We start from the raw sequence: 16,239 nt of genomic DNA, 5'->3' as shown, positions 1-16,239 counted from the left end.
GGGCAGCCAGGGGAAGGCATCGCCCTCTGTGAGCCCAGGGCGAGTCCCTCCGTGGGGCAGAGTGATTTGGGGAGCTCATTCCCATGCTTGGCACCTGCTTTGCCTGGACGTGGGCCCGGGCTGCCACAGAGCATGGCAGGATCCCGTGGTCAGGACAGGAGCAAACGGGGACAAAGCAGCAGGAGCTGGTCTGGGAAGTGGGACTGGGGGAAACATCCTGCCTGAGCTCAGCGCCGCAGCCGCAGCCAACCCCAGCGCTCAGGAAATGGATCTGCTTCCTGCCACAGCCCGTGCCAGGATGAGCAAAACAACAGCTGCTTTCCGGGCAGTCCCAGCAGAACCCAGTGCACTTCCCCAGGGCAGTGGGGCTGGGGAGGCCCATGGGATGAGGCCGGGGGCCAGACACCCCTCAGCCTGCTGCAGCTGCTGCCAGAGCAGGAGACAGTCAGTGACAGGCCTTGGCTCCAGCCCTGTGTGCCTGGGATGGGGTTTTGGCTGTGCCGAGCCTGGACCCCACCTTGTGGCTCCAGTTAGCCCTGCTGTGGGTCGCAGGGATGTTCCTGCTGTCAGCTCTGGCTGTCCCCAAAGTGCCAGCGCATCTGGAAATGCCCCAGAACATCTGCCCTAGGAGGGGTCGGATGCTGCAGCCGTCCTGGAGCCATGGGCAGGGATGTACCCCTCGCACATTTTGGGACGGGAATGCACATCCCGAGATCTCCAGTCCCACTGCGGCAGAGCTGCCAGGGAGCATGTCCGGGGGTTTGGTGGGGAAGTGGAGCCAGAGGACACCTGGACGAGGGCAACCGGAGGTGCTTGCGGGGTCCCCAGGGAGCGACATCCCCGGGTGGTCTCCGGGAGCGGCGGGACGGACTGGGGGGTCCCGGCACCCTCGGCCGCGCTCCGCACCTGCCGGGGAGCGGCTTTATCGTCGGCGGGGGCCGGGAGCGATGTCCGAGGGCTCCGCAGCCACCACCGCGCCGGGAGCAGCGCCCGGCGTGTGTGCGGATCCCAGCACCGCCAGCTGTACCCGAACGCGGCATCTCCCGCTCTCCCGGGTGCACCGAGCCCTCGGCTCCCGCGGTGCCCCATCCCACCTCCGGGTCACACCCGGGGCCCGCTGTCACCGGTGCGCTCCGCCTCCGGCTCTCACGGCATCCCGCGTCCCCCAGGCTGCCTCGGTGCACCCCAAATACCCGAGCAGCTCCCGCGGGCGAGCCCCGGGCCGGTCCCCTCCGTCTCCCTGGGGTTGTCACGGACGGCGGCTGCCGCAGCCCGGAGAATCCGCCTGGTCTCTCCCTTCTCACGGCGCTCGGCTGCTCCTCGGGAGGCGCCCGGGCAGGGCAGGGAGCAGCAGGCGCGAGTCTGCACAGGCACCTGGGCGGCCTGAGCCGGGACCCTGCTCCTCCTGGCCCGTGTCCCATGGGTGCCCGTCCTGCTCTCGCCCAGCTGCCCTGGGAGGGTCCCCGGGTCATCAGCCGAACGCTGGTGGAGGGGGGCAGCGGGGTCCGGGGGCAGCGGGGTCCGGGGGCAGTGGGAGCTGCTCTGCACGTGTCTGAACAAGGCTCCCCCGGGGAAGAGAGCGAACGTACGCGCAGGAGCTGGGCCAAAAGCAGACGCAGGGCGCTGGCAGGCCCGGCTGAGCTGACTCACCGGCCGGGCTCCCTTCCCTGAGCCAGCGGCAGCGCGGCACCTCCACACGGTGGGTCCCTGTTCTTCTCCGGGGAGAAGAGGGCCTGAGGGCTTGGGGAGCAGTTTTCTGGGTGGCACGGTGCAGGATTGGGCCCCGAGGTCTGGCAGTCCCAGTGCCATGGGGCAGAGGACTGGGGAAAGCTGGGGGTGTGCTTTGGGGTGTGCATGTTGCCCCATGCTGTCCCTGTATGCCAGGGGGGAGCAGGGTGGCCTGGTGTGGGTGCTGTGCATGTGGCAGTGACCCTGAGCACGTGCCAGGAGAGAGGGCAGCAGTGCCCTGGCATGAGCCTGCAGCTGGGAACGAGGGGCTGCTTGTGCCACAGCTCCACAATGGTGGAGGTGGGAGCAGGAGTGGAGATGTGGCAGGGGGCTTGCCCAGAGGCTGCTGCCCTGCAGGGCAGAGGGGCAGCAAATGCCAGCCAGGGACTGCAGCCCAGGCCAGAGCCATTGGAGGTGGCCGGCCAGCAGGGATATGCTGGATTTATGGCCTGTCTCATGATGTGTTTATGGTTGGGATGGGGCAGCCGCAGATGCTGCCCAGCCCTGCCCTGCTCTGCACAGCAGGTCCCTGCTCTGCATCCTGGAGCCGGCAGGGTGGAGGTTCACACACGGACTTTGCTCTTTGCGAGGTGGAGCTCGCCGGGAATCTCCCTGGCACGGCTGCCGTGCCTGCCCACTGCCGGGCAGCTCGACAGCTCCTTCCCTGTTCACTCCATAGGCGGTGACCCAGCAGGGACCCCGTGGGGGGACAGGGTCCTGTCCTGCCCGGCCCTGGCGCTGCTCTGGTGCTGAGCCCCCCGCGTCACCACAGAGCAGGTATGCTGACCCCTTGCCTCTGCCAAACCTGCCCCATATTCAGGGGTGGAGCTGAGCTGGAATCTGTTCCCACAGCTCTCCTGTGCCGTCGGCAGGGAGCAGGGATACCTGAGCCCTGGCTATGCCGTCCGGCCCCCGGGCAGGCAGGTGTTGCCTCCAGGAAGGTGTTTGTCCTGTGGCAGGGTGCTGGGGGATATGGGGGTTCAGGATGTGTCCCTGGTCCCTCGAGCATCACCTGAACAGCTCCTTCCCCCCAGGCAGGGGCCGGAGAAGGGACTCTGCTGCCCGCCAGCACCGCTCCAGGGAGCCAGGGCGGACGGTGCCTCTCCCCATGGCAGCCAGGCCCCCACATAACGCCAGCCAAACTGGACACTCCGGTCCCCCGAGAGACCCTCCCCAGCCAGAGCCCACCCATCTGCCACCTCCAGCCCAGCCCGGACTCGCCTGTCACTGCCTGTCCCCACACCAACCCAGTGTCCCACCGGTCTGACACAGGCACGCACCGCGATGCTGCAACCATCACTGGTGAGTACAGCTGGGGATGCCACCGTGCCCCGGGGGAACTGGAGTGAGCGGGGTGAGGAGCTGGGTCTGCTTTGGGCTGTTCCTTCATGCTGTCCCCATTCTGTGGCCGGAGAAGAACCACTGCCCTGGCATCCTTAACCGCCCGCTGCTGCATCCCGGGCCCGCTGTCCCCAGCGCCACTGGGCCGGGCACAGCGTGGCCAGGAGATGGCAGCAGGACCCTGCCCGCACACAGCGGGGCCATGAGGGGGGAGCAGGACAGAGCTGGGGAAGGGTCCCGTCCCTGAGTGCCACCCTGCGGGGGACCACCCAATCCCTACACTAGAGACTCTGGGGACAGACCCAGCTGGTGGCACCAAGTTCCTAGGGGACAGAGTGGGCTGAGGGGTGCAGGAGGTCCTCACCTGCCACAGCCCCCTGTGCAGCCCACTCTCCCCCCATGTCCCCAGCCCGGGCTGACACCGTGTCCCCCTGTCCCCAGAGCTGTGCAGCGAAGATGTCCCCGAGGTGGAGCTCATCAGCCTGCTGGGCGAGCAGCTGCCCCACTACACGCTGCGGGCTGACACCGTGTTCGGCTACGACCACGGCGACTGGCTGCGAGCCCGCCCCGGCCCCCCGCAGCCCGCAGCCCCCCTCACCCCCCAGCAGATAGAGGCCACCCTGCAGTATTTCCGTGAGTGCCCGTGGGTGTGGGGTGGGTGAGGGTGGTGGGCACAGGCCCTGTGTCTGCGCGGGGCTGTGCCAGCGAGGACAGCCTGGGAGCTAATCGCTGCTAATGGGATTGACGGGCTGGATTTCCTCACCCAGAACATCCCGGGCTAATTCTGGGGGCAGCTTCTGCTGAGCCCAGCCGGATGCTGGGAGAGAGCCCCCATCATTTCCTGGGACCCCTTGCACATCCCTGCTCCCCTGTGCAGTGGGACTCACAGGAGTGGGACACTGGGAGGGGCTGGCAGAAGGTGTGCCAGTGAATCCCAGGGCTGCTGCTCCCCCAAACACGACAGCCTGGAGAGGGGCTCGGGGTTACTGCTGCCAGTGAAGCCCCCAGAGCTGTGGGGATCCCAGGGGAAGATCCCTGCAGCCCCCACAGCCAGGCAGGGGCATTGCCCGTGGCACTGTGACGATGAATGTGGCCCATTGCTGGTGCGAGGTCGGGGTTCAGCGGGGGGCACAGACGGATTATCCCTGCTTTGTTTCTGCCTCTGGCCTGCGCGTGGCGAGGACAGGATTAGAGCAAGGGGCTGGGGGGTGGATGTGGGGCAGTGGGAGACAGATGGGGCTGAGGCCTCCATCCACCTGCTTACACCAGGCTGGGCTGGGGGTAAACCCTCCCCATGCCTTGCCTGTGCTTGCAGCCTTCCCCTTCTGGCTCTCCCCTCTCTGTTCAGCAGGTGGGGGGGTGCACCCCCCACCATCAGCACTGCCCCCTGCAGTGCCAGCACAAGGGACTGAGCCCCAAACCCTGTCTCTGTGCCACGGGGTAGGGGCATACAGCACCACAGGACCCCAGCACCCCAGCCCTGCTCCATGGGCCAGTGGCTCTCAGTCCCAGACTCCTGCAGGTCACAGATACCCAGGCCTCCAGTGCCGCTGGCATGTGCTGGTGTGGAGGGGGGCCCATGGCGTCATTCCTTCACTCAAACCTTTAAGCTGCCCTCAGAAATAGCCCCCTGTAATCTGCTTGCACAGGCACAGGGAACCTGCCCAGAGGAGCAAATCCTGGGGCAGGGGATTAGGAAGAAGCAGCTCCTGCCTGTCCGTGCTGAGACGTGTGCTTGAGTCCTCAGGGTCCCTGGAGGGTGGGTGCCCAGCTGGTGGTGCTGGCTGTGTCCCAGACCTTACCAAGGGAAACACCAGTGCCAGGAGGAGTGAGAGCTTGGGACTGAGGGCACCTGCTCCGGTCCTCACTCCTGAGGGGCTGGTGGTTACAGCAGGATGTACTTGGGGTCAGGACCCCAACGGGTAGGAGCCAAGCAGGCAAAGGTGTGCGATGGTGAGGGGCAGCCTCAGCTGCATCCATTCTCTGGTTATTTGGGTGGCAACAAGGAAGGGCATTGGGGCAGGTGATGAGGACAGAGCACGTTGGCATTACCAGCATCACACCCATGCAGCCTGTGCTACGTGCCTGCCAGCTCCTCCATAATTCAGCACACCATGATTTATTCAGTTTTCCTTCTTCTGGGCTGCTTCTGCACCAGGGTGGTTGTGGGGATGGGAGGGTGCCAGCCAGGGAGTGTGGGGCACCCTGGGTGGGGCAGGGAGGGGGCCAGCCTCATGGCAGCCCATGTTTGAGCCAGAGGTGGTGAATGTGGGGGTTGGAGTGGGATGGAAAAGTCCCTTTCCTGATCAGGGACCTGGCAGGTCCCAGTGCTGCAGTGGGCACTGAAGGTGCAGGTTTGAGGTGTGGGTGATGATGAGGGGTCCAGCCCTGGGCTGGCAGAGCAGGACTGGCCAGAGAAATGTACTCTGACCCTCATGGGGACCCCAGCCCTGCAGGGTCATGTCTTTGGGCCCAAAACCTCTCCCTGTCCTTCCCAAGGGGCCGAAGATGCTGTCTGTGCATGACCCATAGCATCAACACTGCCGAGTTGCTGCTCAGGGACCCCCGGTGTCCCCTCAGCAGCCATCACCACCCTTACTATGAGCTGGGACAGAGGTGGGACACCTGCACTGGCCCCCAGGGCTGAGCAGGATTGTTCTGGCGGGTTCCCCAACAAGGAGCTCAGTCCTAGGGTGCCTGATGGGGATCGTGTCCCCGGGACAGCCCGGGAAAACAGCGGGAATGGGCACTCCCGGGCAGCCTCCGGCACCCCCCGACCCCCGCATCGCCCCCGTTCTGCTCCCGTCCGGCCCCGCCCCCGGCCCAGCCCCGGCCCCGCCGCCGGGGGATGCGCCGGGCAGGTGCGCGGGGACCGGGCGATCCTATAAATAGGGGCGGGAGCGGCCGCAGCGGCTCCGCTCAGCGCGGCGGGGCTGGGCTGGGCACGGCGGGGTGGGCGCAGCGGGCCGGGCGGCTGCGGTGGGCTCGGCACCATGGAGATCTGGAGCAGCCCCACCGCCTACGATGAGTTGAACGGGAACGCGGAGCGCGGCGGCAGCGCGGACCCCATCGCCCGGGAGCTGGAGGAAGGTGAGGGCGGCCCGGGTGGTCCCGCCCCGGGGACGGCGATGCGGCTGCAGCAGGGCTGGGCTCCCCCAGAGGTCGGTCGGGAGCGGCGGGAGCCGGGGTCTCCCCGGGGCCGGGGCTGGGCTGGAGCGGTCACGGCCGGGGTCTTCCCTCGGGAGGTGCCGTCTGCTCCCCACCTGTGCGTTCCCCCAATCCCGGTCTCCCTCTCCGCCCTCTGGCCCGGGGTTGCCGCCGCCCGGTCCCCTGGGGATCCCCGGGGTCACCCCGACCCTAAGGAGTCCCGTCCCCACGCGAGGAGCGGCGGGGAGAGGGGCCCTGCCCGGTCTGCGTGTGCCCGTGGGGAAGGGCGTCCCTCCTCCCGTGGGAACGGGGGCTCCCGTCCCGCATCCCCCCGGCTCGGGCCCGAAGATGGGGGTGGATGTTTACGTGTTTGCCAGCGCTGCAGCCCCCGTCTGCCAGGGCCAGCCGCTCGCTCCAACCGTAACGATGCTCATGCTCTAATTATTCCCAATTAATGGCTCAGGGGCCTGACGAGGTGCAGTTGGGGACCCCCGCGGGGAGCGGGTCCTGTCGGGGTGCGGGGAGGGGGGTGAGGCTGAGGCTGGGGTTGGCCCCTCTTCCCATGGATGTGTTTGGGGTCCGTGCCCGGCGGGGCGTGGGGCAGCACCCGGGGCTGGACGGGACCGGGGTGGCGAGTGGGGGCATTGCCATGACAACACGCTCACCATTACACAACCCCAGCTGGGGAGGCCTAATGGGATTTGTGTGGCTGAGCTTCCCCGTTAACCCACTTCGTCTGCGCTGCTGGGGGGTGGCTGCGGCTGGGGCGCGGGTGGGGGCCCTGAGCGCAGCCAGCGCTGCTGTGCCAGGGGAAACTGAGGCACACACCCTCGGGACAGCAGAGCGTCAGAAAGGACGTCGGGAGTGCTGTGGGCAGGGTGCGGGGTACAGGCAGGGTCTGGGGTGCGGGCAGGGCTCGGGGCTTTGCGCCTGCTCCCGGCTCCCTCCGCCCGCACGGCTCCAGCGCCGCCGCCTGGGTGCGTGCCCGGCACTGCCTGGCAGCGCCTGCGGCCGCAGTTCCAGGATCCGTACCGGGGGTCCGGCGTCTCCGTGCTTGCACCTCCTCTCCCTGCCGGAGACCCAGAGAGCAGCGCGGGCAGGGCTGTAGCTGGGCCCGGGGGTGATGCGTGGTGGGCAGTGCCCGTCCCCGCAGCGTCCTGTCCGCAGCTGCCGCTGCTGCTGTGCGGGTTGTGCTGTGCAGCTGGAGGGGCACCGGGTGGGTGCGGGCTGCACATCCCCTCCCCCAGAGAGAAACTAGGGCAGGGGGGGATCTGGGGGAGGGGGCTGGGGACAGATTGGAGGGGACGCCGCCTGTGAGCCCGGCTCGGCACGGTGCCACCCACAGCTATTTATACTGGAGCTCCAGCCTGCTTTCTGCTGGAGATGTCACCTCTGATCCTGTCTCTGCTGCTGCTGTCCTTCCCTGTCTCCCCTGTCTGTGAGTCCTGCAGAGGGCCTGGCACTGTGCCTGTGCTGAGGTTGTGGGGTCAGCGAGGGGGCCCAGCATTTTTCTTGCCACCCCAAGGTGCAGGCAGGGTTGGGGGCAGGTGTGAGCCCCCTGTCTCCCATGATGCTGTCACAGCTGGGGGGATCCCTGCCTGACTCTGCCTGGCACAGCATGAGGTGCCACTCAACAGAATAAAGGTTCTTTTTGGAGACCAGCCTGGGGCAGCCTTGGGAGGACAGTGCTGATCCCTGGGTCAGGGCTCCCACAGCGTGGGGGTTCACCTTCTGGCCCTCTCCCCCAGTCCTGTGTGCTGAGCGGGTGGTCAGGATCACGAAGACCTACCACGACATTGACGCCGTCACCAACCTGCTGGATGAGGTATGTTGGAGATCCCACCCGAGTGAGGGCTGGTGGCACCCTGGGGACACAGGGGTGGGTGAGGACTGGGGGAGGGATGGGTCCCAGCTGAGGCAGACCTGCCCCTTGCAGAAAGAGCGGGACCTGGAGTTAGCAGCACGCATTGGGCAGTCCCTGTTGAAGCAGAACCGAAGCCTGACTGAGCGCAATGAGCTCCTGGAGGAGCAGCTGGAATTGGCCAAAGAGGAGGTAACGGCTCCTGGGCACAGGTCTGGGCCTTGGCCCCCTGTGTGCCCCCCTGGGGACAGCTGTGGTGCCCTCGGCCGTGTCCTGAAGCACCTGGTCTCTCCAGATCGCGCAGCTGCGCCATGAGGTCTCCATGCGGGATGACCTCCTGCACTTCTACACCACCACAACGGAGGAGAGCGAGCCCACCACCACCACCTCCACACCGTGAGTGGGATCCCTGTCCTGCCACTCACCTGGGGCACAACTGCCCCTGTGGCTTGGGCAGGAGCTGTCACCACCCCTAGGGCAGCCCTGGCCACACTCCCTTCCCTCCTTTGGTGCCCGTGGGTCAAATCCTGCAGAGCTTGGTCGCTGCAGATCCCTGGGAGCTGCAGGAGTGGGCAGGGTCGGAGGGGGCAGCCCCATCCCGCCCGCACTGCGGTGCTGAGGCCATCCCTGCTGTCCCCAGGCTGCGCAGGCACGAGTCCTCGCTGTCCTTGCAGCAGTACTTCCAGTACGACACCTTGCAGCAGAAACTCAAGAGCCTGGAGGAGGAGAACCAGAAGCTCCGTATGGAGGTGAGCAGAGCCCGCTGGCGGATGCCCCTCGGTGCCACCTATGCCCTGCTCTCCATGGGGCACCCGAGCTGCCCCCTCAGGGAGACAGGAGGCCCTGCCTGTCATGCTCAGCCCCTCCAACCCTCTCCCCCAGGCCACCAACATCGCCACTGAGACCTGCCAGTACGAGGACCAGGAGCAGCAGCTGATGATTGACTGCGTGGAGCACTTCTGTACGTAGGGCTGGGGGGTCTGCAGGCACTGCCACGCAGGCGCTGCGTGGGCTGGGGCTGGGCACCGCGCCCCGGCGGTGACCGCGCCCCGGCAGTGACCGAGCCCGGCCCTCCCGCAGCCGAAGCCAGCCAGCAGGTCGTTCACCTGTCGGAGGAGCTGGCGCACAGGGCGGAGGACGCGGCGCGGCAGCAGGAGGAGATCACGCAGCTCCTGGCGCAGGTCGCGGACCTGCAGCAGAAGTGTCGCACGGTGAGGGTCCCCTGTCCCTGCCCGGGGGGAGGGCGGTGCGGGCCCAGCGCCCTGACCCCGCCGCTCCTGCCCGCAGTACGGCTCCGAGGTGGAGGAGCTCCAGCAGCACCTGACCGCGGCCAAGGAGGTGCAGCAGCAGCTCCGGATGGAGGTGAGCCCCGGGGGGAGCCGTGAGCGCCCGGCCTGGTGCGGGATCCTGCCCTGCTGCCCCCGGGGCCGTGCTCGAGCCGTGCCCGTGTCCTCGCAGCTGCGGGATCTGCAGGAGAAGTACGCGGAGTGCGGCGGGATGCTGCAGGAGGCGCAGGAGGAGGTGAAGAGCCTGCGGAGCCGCAGCCTGCCCAACAGCACCGTCAGCCGCTACAGCGCTGCCAGTCTGCTGCCCGTGGTGAGCGCGGGGGCCGGCGGCAGGGCGGGGGTCACGGGGGTCCCTGCTCTCCCCTCCACTGACACTGCCTCCCCCCGTCCCCAGGACTCGCTGGCGGCTGAGATCAAGGGGATGATGAGGAAGAGGACGGACAGCTCCTCCTCAGATTACAAGTGAGCGCTCTCGTCGGTGGCTGGTGCTGTGCCGTGGGGCGGGGTCCGGCTCACCCTGACCCGCTTCTGCCCGCAGGAGCTGCCAGCGCGTCTTCGAGACTGTGAAGGCCGTGAACCAGGCAGCCAAAGCCAAGTCGTGCTCTGAGTCTCCCCACCACGTTCCAGGCTCCAAGCAGTTATCTGCTGCCCACTCGGGGGGGGCCAGCACCCCCCACACCAGCTGCTCCGCCTCGGAGGACTCCCTGTGAGTGCTGGGGAGGGCAGGGATGGGCCCGGTGGGACGGCGGCTGCTGCTGCACAGGAGCTGGGCTGGTGGGGACCTGCTGGTCCCAGCAGAGCAGGAACCAGCCTGGGCAGGGAGGGCAGAGCCTGAGGTGCAGTGTAGGACTGCAGCCCCGGGCACCCTAACGCTGTGCCCGCCGGCAGGGCCCAGGGGGGCAGCGAGGACGCGCGGGCAGCCCCGGGGCAGCAGGACCTGGAGGCGGCGGTGCAGCGGCTGTCGGTGCGGCAGCAGAGCCACGGCTCCCAGGAGCGCTCCTTCTTCGAGGCCGAGCGGGAACGCAAACTCCGGCGCCTGAGAGACGGGGCGAGCTCCAGTGGCTTCGTCACCCCCGAGGGCAGCATCGTCTCCACTGGGACCAGCTACTCGGGCGGCTCGGAACTCACCGCTGCCTCCAGCTTCTCCCTCGGCTCCCTCAGCTACTTACCCGACAAACTGCAGATTGTGAAGCCACTGGAAGGTGAGGGGCAGAGGGGGTGCAGAGCTGCAGGTGCTCTCTGAGGGTCCAACACCTCCACCTGAGCTCCCCCCGGCTGTGTCCCCCCCAGGCTCTGTGACACTCCACCACTGGCAGCAGCTGGCACAGCCCAACCTGGGTGGGATCCTGGTGCCCCGTCCCGGGGTGCTCACCAAAGACTTCAGGCAGCTGGACATAGACCTGGAGGAGGTGTACAGTCTCAACGACCTGGAGGAGGATGATGTGGACGCCAGCTCCTTCCAGCTGCTCCCTACCTCAACACCGGCCAAAGCCAAGGAGCGCCCCAGGGGTGAGCGCGGTGTGAGGGGACGCAGCCCCCGGGGTGCCCCTGTTCTCCTGTCTAGGCTGCCCCTCGCCTCCCCCCGTGCTCTCTCCTCCTGCAGCAGCCTGTCCCTGCCACCCGCCTGTCCCCACGGGGATGCTCCGCCTGCAGCTACGCGAGGGCCATTCCCGGGCAGCTGCTCCGGCGGGATGAGCTGTCACCATCGTCCTGGCGAGCCCCTGCTGCCCCCCGGCTGCCTGGAAGGGGCCAGTCTGGGACAAACGGCACCTCGTGGTCCCGCCTGTGCTGGCTGCCCCCTCTGAGCAGGCACCAGACACAGCTGCTGCTGGAGCTGTGCCCGCGCATGGAGCTTCCAGCCCAGCTTTGGCTGTCCCGCCTGGCCTCCGCCATGTCCTGCCCCCTCCCCATTGACCCCTTGTCTCCTGTCCCTTCCAGTGTTCCTCTCTGTTAACAACCTCCCCCAGACCCCGTCTACCTTCACCATCACCACCTGCCACATCCTCCACCCCACCTCTGCGATCACCACGGTGACACCCAGGTAAGGCGCGTGGCCCCGGCCGCCTGCGCTGCCTGCACTGCCCCCGGCCCCACTGTGCGCCCCCAGCTCTCTCCTCCTCCTCCCCCATGCCCGGCTCCTTGCAGCTCGAGGAATTGTCAGGCCGGGGGGGCCACCTGCAGCCCCTGATACTCTGAGAAACGCCAGCACTAGAAATATCCCCAAATCTGGGTGTCTGTGTGCCCCGGGCTGGGACCAGCCCCCTCCTCTGCACTGCAGCCCCCAAGGATGGAGAGCCTTCGTTGGGTGGGCTTAGCCTGGGGAGCAGCACCCCGGGCAAGGAGCAGGGACTGTTCCTGGCACTCTGGGAAACCCACACAGCTTTCCTCCCTCCACACTTGGGCAGCAGCCAGGAACCTTTCGCAGCCGGGTGCTGGGGCTGTCCCTTCCTTAATGAGCCCCGGTGATTAGCCCTAATGAGCCCTCCCAAGGCTCGTTGGGGGTTGGTTCGAGCTGGAGTTCACTGTTAGACAAAACCCTGGTGTCTGGAAATTGCTTGTGGAGCAGTGACTGTGCCCCGACCTCTCCCAGCTGCTGAGGAGCAGCCCCCCACTCCTCTGTGAGCTTTGGGGTGCTTGAGCAGTTTGCAGCACGGGGGTCTCCTACAGCCCAAGGCTCTTTAGGTGAAGGAGCACAGGGGTCCTGCTCTGCCCACAGCCCTGCCTGTCCCCTTCAGCAGCATCCCCCAGGACAGGGCCCCCAGCTGATCCCCACTTGTGCTCTCTCTTCCCCTCCAGTCTGTATCATGCCGTCGTGCCTTCTTGTGGGCCCTTTGAGGGGCTGAGCCTCAACAGCCCCCCACCAGAACAGACTCCCCCCACACTGGCGCTTGGCCCTGGACCCCCGAGCACCCCCTTGGGACTCTTCAGGCTCTCGCTGGGGCGAGATTCCCGCTTGGCACCAGGGACTGGATCGTGGTGGGCTCCCTCACTCCGCTCCCAGGACCCTCAGCATTGTGAGCCACAGCCCTGCCCCGTGCCCAGAGGTCAGGATGGAGCCCCAGCCAGGAGCAGCATCTTCAGCTGGAACCTGGTGGAGAAGTTGCAGCGCCTGGGGCTGGACAAGGTGGTGGCCAGAGGGGAGATGTCCTGTGCCCGGCCAGGGCCCAGAGGGGCCTGGGGTGCCCAGAAGTGACACTGCTGCAGAGCCCCCAGGCTCAGGGTGAGACACATCCTCTTCCTCACCCATCCATGGGGAAATGGAGACAGGACAAGCCTCAGCCTCAGCTCCTGGTGCTGCCCCAGGTCCATCAGCACTCCTGGCACCAGCATGGGGGGCTTTGTCCTGGCTGCAAGGACAGAACCTGGCACTGCTCCCCAGGTAATGGGGGATACAGGGGGTGCTGGCTGACCCCGTCCGTGCTGGGGGAGCATGGACCCCTCACAGGAGCCAGTTCCTGGCAATAAAAACTGTTCCTGCTTCTGCTGAGCCCGTCTGCGGAGCGAGGGGCAGCGTGGCCCGTTCGGGGCTGTCCAGATGCTGCAGAGAAGGGTGATGTCAGTCTGGGCTCCGGTGTGTCCTGGGACAGCCTGCTGGGGCCAGGGGGAGATTCCTGCACCCCGGGCTGCGCCCCTGGCCAGCACCTGGACTGGACTGGCTTTAAATGGGAATGGTGGTTTAACTCTTTCCTCCCACTGAATAGCAATAGTAGCAGCACCCACAGCTTGGGATGTTTCTGGGGGTGCATCTGTTGCTCCCCCCAGCTGTGTCCCTCCCTCCAAGCTGTGCCCTAACCCCTGGCAAATAAATGTGAATTCACAGAGCAGTGTGTGTGCCGTGTCTCGCTCTGTGTTTGCTGCCATGCGTGGTTCGGTCCCTGCCCCGTGCGTCCCTCTGGGGCTGGGGACAAACCCCCTCTGCCCGCCCTCCCAGGCTCTCCCCAGCACACGCAGGAGTGCAGAGGCCGGAGTGCCAGAGTTTTATTGTGGGAAGGGACGTGCACTGAGCGTGTCAGTGCCCTGCATGGCCAGTCCAGCCCGGCAGCTACGCAGCACCGGCCTCGTCCTCGGCGCTGCGGCGGCCGAAGTCCATCCAGTCGGGGTAGTAGTGGTCGTGCAAAGCCTCCATCCCCTCGTCCTCATGCACGAAGGCCTTGTGCTTGTTCAGCTCTGCCAGGGCAAAGGCAGCAGTCAGAGCTGGCACAGGGGCCAGGCTGTGCCCCCTGAGGGCTGCCCACCCCGAGCTCCCAGTACCTGTGAGGACGTGGGGCAGGAACTGGGACAAGAGGTGCTGCTGCTCCTGGGACAGGTACTGGGGCCAGTCCCGCCGGGCCAGGCCGGAGGGGTGCTGGTCCCCCATGGCTCCTGGGGCCTCTGCTGCTGGCCGGCACAGGCAGGAGGCCACTGCCAGGGCGAGGATGAGAGCGAGGCACAGCGACACCTTCATGGCTGTGGAGAGACTGAGCAGGGCTGGGGAAGTGGGGGACAAGCTCAGCCTGTGGTGAGGGTGGCCTGAGCACTCAGCCCCAGGCCATGGCCAGTTCAGTCTCCTCTGTCGCCCCCTTTGGGTCCCCCCTATCCCTTCCACCTTCTCCCCAAGTCTCCATCCTTCTCTCCTGGCTGGTCCCCAATTCCCCCAGAATCAGAGTTAAAGCAGAGAGATCTGTAAGGATCAAGTCCCATTCCTTGCTCTTTGCAAGGATGCTGAAAACTAAAGCCCACGGCTAAGAGCATCATCCAGCTCCTCCTTGAACTCAAACAGCTGGAGAGCTGAGTTCTCACCCCCAGGGCATGGCCAACCCCAGATCCCCTCTGTTCCTCTTAGTGGGTCTCTGAGTTGCTTTGTCCCCTCCATCTGCTCCTCAGGTTTCCTCCATCTCTCTCCCAGCTGGTCCCCAAGTCACCTGCAGACAGTGCCAGGGCCCTGTGAGACTCACCTGTGGGTTCTGAGGCTCAGCAGGGTGTCCTGGTGGGTGTCCTGGTGGGTCTCAGTGGGTGCCTCTCTCCAAGATCTCCCCAGCTCAGCCCCGCTTTTAAAGGCGCTGCCGGGGCTGCCACACCCCAGGGCGGCTCCACAAACATCCACCCACCCCGGGGGGGCCCTCGGGCACCCTGTGTGTGCTCACAGACACACAGAGACAGACACACGGACACACTCAGACACACAGGGACAGACACACGGACACACACAGACACACAGAGACAGAGACACGGACACACTCAGACACACAGAGACAGAGACACGGACACACACAGACACACAGAGACAGACACACGGACACACACAGACACACAGACACACAGAGACAGAGACACGGACACACACAGACACACAGACACACAGAGACAGACACACGGACACACACAGACACAGGGACAGACACACGGACACACACAGACACACAGACACACAGAGACAGACACACGGACACACTCAGACACACAGGGACAGACACACGGACACACACAGACACACAGAGACAGAGACACGGACACACACAGACACACAGGGACAGAGACACGGACACACACAGACACACAGGGACAGAGACACGGACACACACAGACACAGGGACAGACACACGGACACACACAGACACACAGAGACAGACACACGGACACACACAGACACAGGGACAGACACACGGACACACACAGACACACAGAGACAGACACACGGACACACACAGACACACAGACACACAGAGACAGAGACACGGACACACACAGACACAGGGACAGACACACGGACACACACAGACACACAGAGACAGACACACGGACACACACAGACACAGGGACAGACACACGGACACACACAGACACACAGAGACAGACACACGGACACACACAGACACACAGACACACAGAGACAGAGACACGGACACACACAGACACAGGGACAGACACACGGACACACACAGACACACAGAGACAGAGACACGGACACACACAGACACACAGACACACAGAGACAGAGACACGGACACACACAGACACACAGACACACAGACACACAGAGACACGGACACACACAGACACAGGGACAGACACACGGACACACACAGACACACAGACACACAGACACACAGAGACAGAGACACGGACACACACAGACACAGGGACAGACACACGGACACACACAGACACACAGACACACAGAGACAGAGACACGGACACACACAGACACAGGGACAGACACACGGACACACACAGACACACAGAGACAGACACACGGACACACACAGACACAGGGACAGACACACGGACACACACAGACGCAGACACAAGGACACACACAGACACTTGACAGCCATATCCATAAATACACATATTTACATGCCCCTACATGTTCCTAGCCACACATGCACACAGGTATGTTCATGGCTGGCTGTATATGAACACACATGAACACAAATTCAGGGGCAGCCAGGGCACTGTGCCTTGGCTGCACATTTGCACAGAACAGTAGAGCTCTGTGTGCATGAACATGCACATGCATTATTATATAATAGCAACTATAAAATATCATACAGTATAATACATTGGAATGGTGTGTATATATATAAATACATACATAATACAGTATAATCTATAAGATTTTATACAGTATAAAATATAGATACAGATAATGTGTACATTTCCTATAGATAACACAGGTTATGCATCTATGTAAATACATCCAGATATCCATATGTACACACAGGCACAGACTCACAGCTACAGGCATGGACACACGTGTGCACGTGTGTGTGTTTTATATGGATGATGACTACAGGAGGTAATTGTGTGTCATGGCGTGATGGAAGGTGTGTGCAGTGGATGCATAAGAAATACCATGACATATATCCTTCTATATATATGTATCCACACATATAT

At 64.7% G+C, this 16,239-nt stretch overlaps 2 protein-coding genes and 1 long non-coding RNA gene across 3 annotated transcripts; 2 read left to right on the top strand and 1 right to left on the bottom strand.

Moving 5' to 3' along the window:
* The first annotated feature begins 1,527 nt into the window (after positions 1-1,527).
* LOC134553768 (uncharacterized) lies at positions 1,528-2,897 on the top strand. Its single transcript, XR_010081156.1, has 3 exons — positions 1,528-1,699; positions 2,408-2,505; positions 2,763-2,897. It is a non-coding gene; the product is annotated as an uncharacterized LOC134553768 (long non-coding RNA).
* A 3,033-nt stretch (positions 2,898-5,930) lies between these two features.
* HAP1 (huntingtin associated protein 1) lies at positions 5,931-13,175 on the top strand. Its single transcript, XM_063403833.1, has 15 exons — positions 5,931-6,159; positions 7,965-8,041; positions 8,153-8,269; positions 8,373-8,473; positions 8,718-8,826; positions 8,960-9,038; positions 9,158-9,288; positions 9,365-9,439; positions 9,536-9,673; positions 9,758-9,825; positions 9,902-10,069; positions 10,252-10,565; positions 10,654-10,872; positions 11,302-11,404; positions 12,160-13,175. Exons 1-15 carry the CDS (start codon positions 6,063-6,065, stop codon positions 12,554-12,556), a joined length of 2,193 nt encoding a protein of 730 aa, XP_063259903.1. The 5' UTR covers positions 5,931-6,062; the 3' UTR covers positions 12,557-13,175.
* Positions 13,176-13,329: 154 nt separating this feature from the next.
* Positions 13,330-14,636, bottom strand: LOC134554439 (gastrin/cholecystokinin-like peptide). The gene is made up of 3 exons (XM_063404986.1): positions 14,298-14,636; positions 13,615-13,830; positions 13,330-13,530 (listed from the first exon to the last, which is right to left on the bottom strand). Exons 2-3 carry the CDS (start codon positions 13,805-13,807, stop codon positions 13,406-13,408), a joined length of 318 nt encoding a protein of 105 aa, XP_063261056.1. The 5' UTR covers positions 13,808-13,830; positions 14,298-14,636; the 3' UTR covers positions 13,330-13,405.
* Positions 14,637-16,239: the final 1,603 nt, after the last annotated feature.

This window comes from Prinia subflava, chromosome 8 (assembly GCF_021018805.1).
Source record: "Prinia subflava isolate CZ2003 ecotype Zambia chromosome 8, Cam_Psub_1.2, whole genome shotgun sequence".
NCBI lineage: Eukaryota > Metazoa > Chordata > Aves > Passeriformes > Cisticolidae > Prinia > Prinia subflava.
The sequence above is the reverse complement of the archived record's forward strand: the minus strand, read 5'-3'. Positions and strand labels throughout refer to the sequence as shown.

What these genes read in the sequence shown, in the direction of transcription:
- LOC134554439 (XM_063404986.1), bottom strand. Translation starts at nt 13,807, where the DNA reads ATGAAGGTGTCGCTGTGCCTCGCTCTCATCCTCGCCCTGGCAGTGGCC. An exon ending in CCTGCCCCACGTCCTCACAG is followed by an intron (nt 13,531 to 13,614) that starts GTACTGGGAGCT and finishes TTGCCCTGGCAG; the next exon opens with AGCTGAACAAGCACAAGGCC.
- HAP1 (XM_063403833.1), top strand. Translation starts at nt 6,063, where the DNA reads ATGGAGATCTGGAGCAGCCCCACCGCCTACGATGAGTTGAACGGGAAC. An exon ending in ACCACCACCACCTCCACACC is followed by an intron (nt 8,474 to 8,717) that starts GTGAGTGGGATC and finishes TGCTGTCCCCAG; the next exon opens with GCTGCGCAGGCACGAGTCCT. An exon ending in TCCGCCTCGGAGGACTCCCT is followed by an intron (nt 10,070 to 10,251) that starts GTGAGTGCTGGG and finishes GCCCGCCGGCAG; the next exon opens with GGCCCAGGGGGGCAGCGAGG.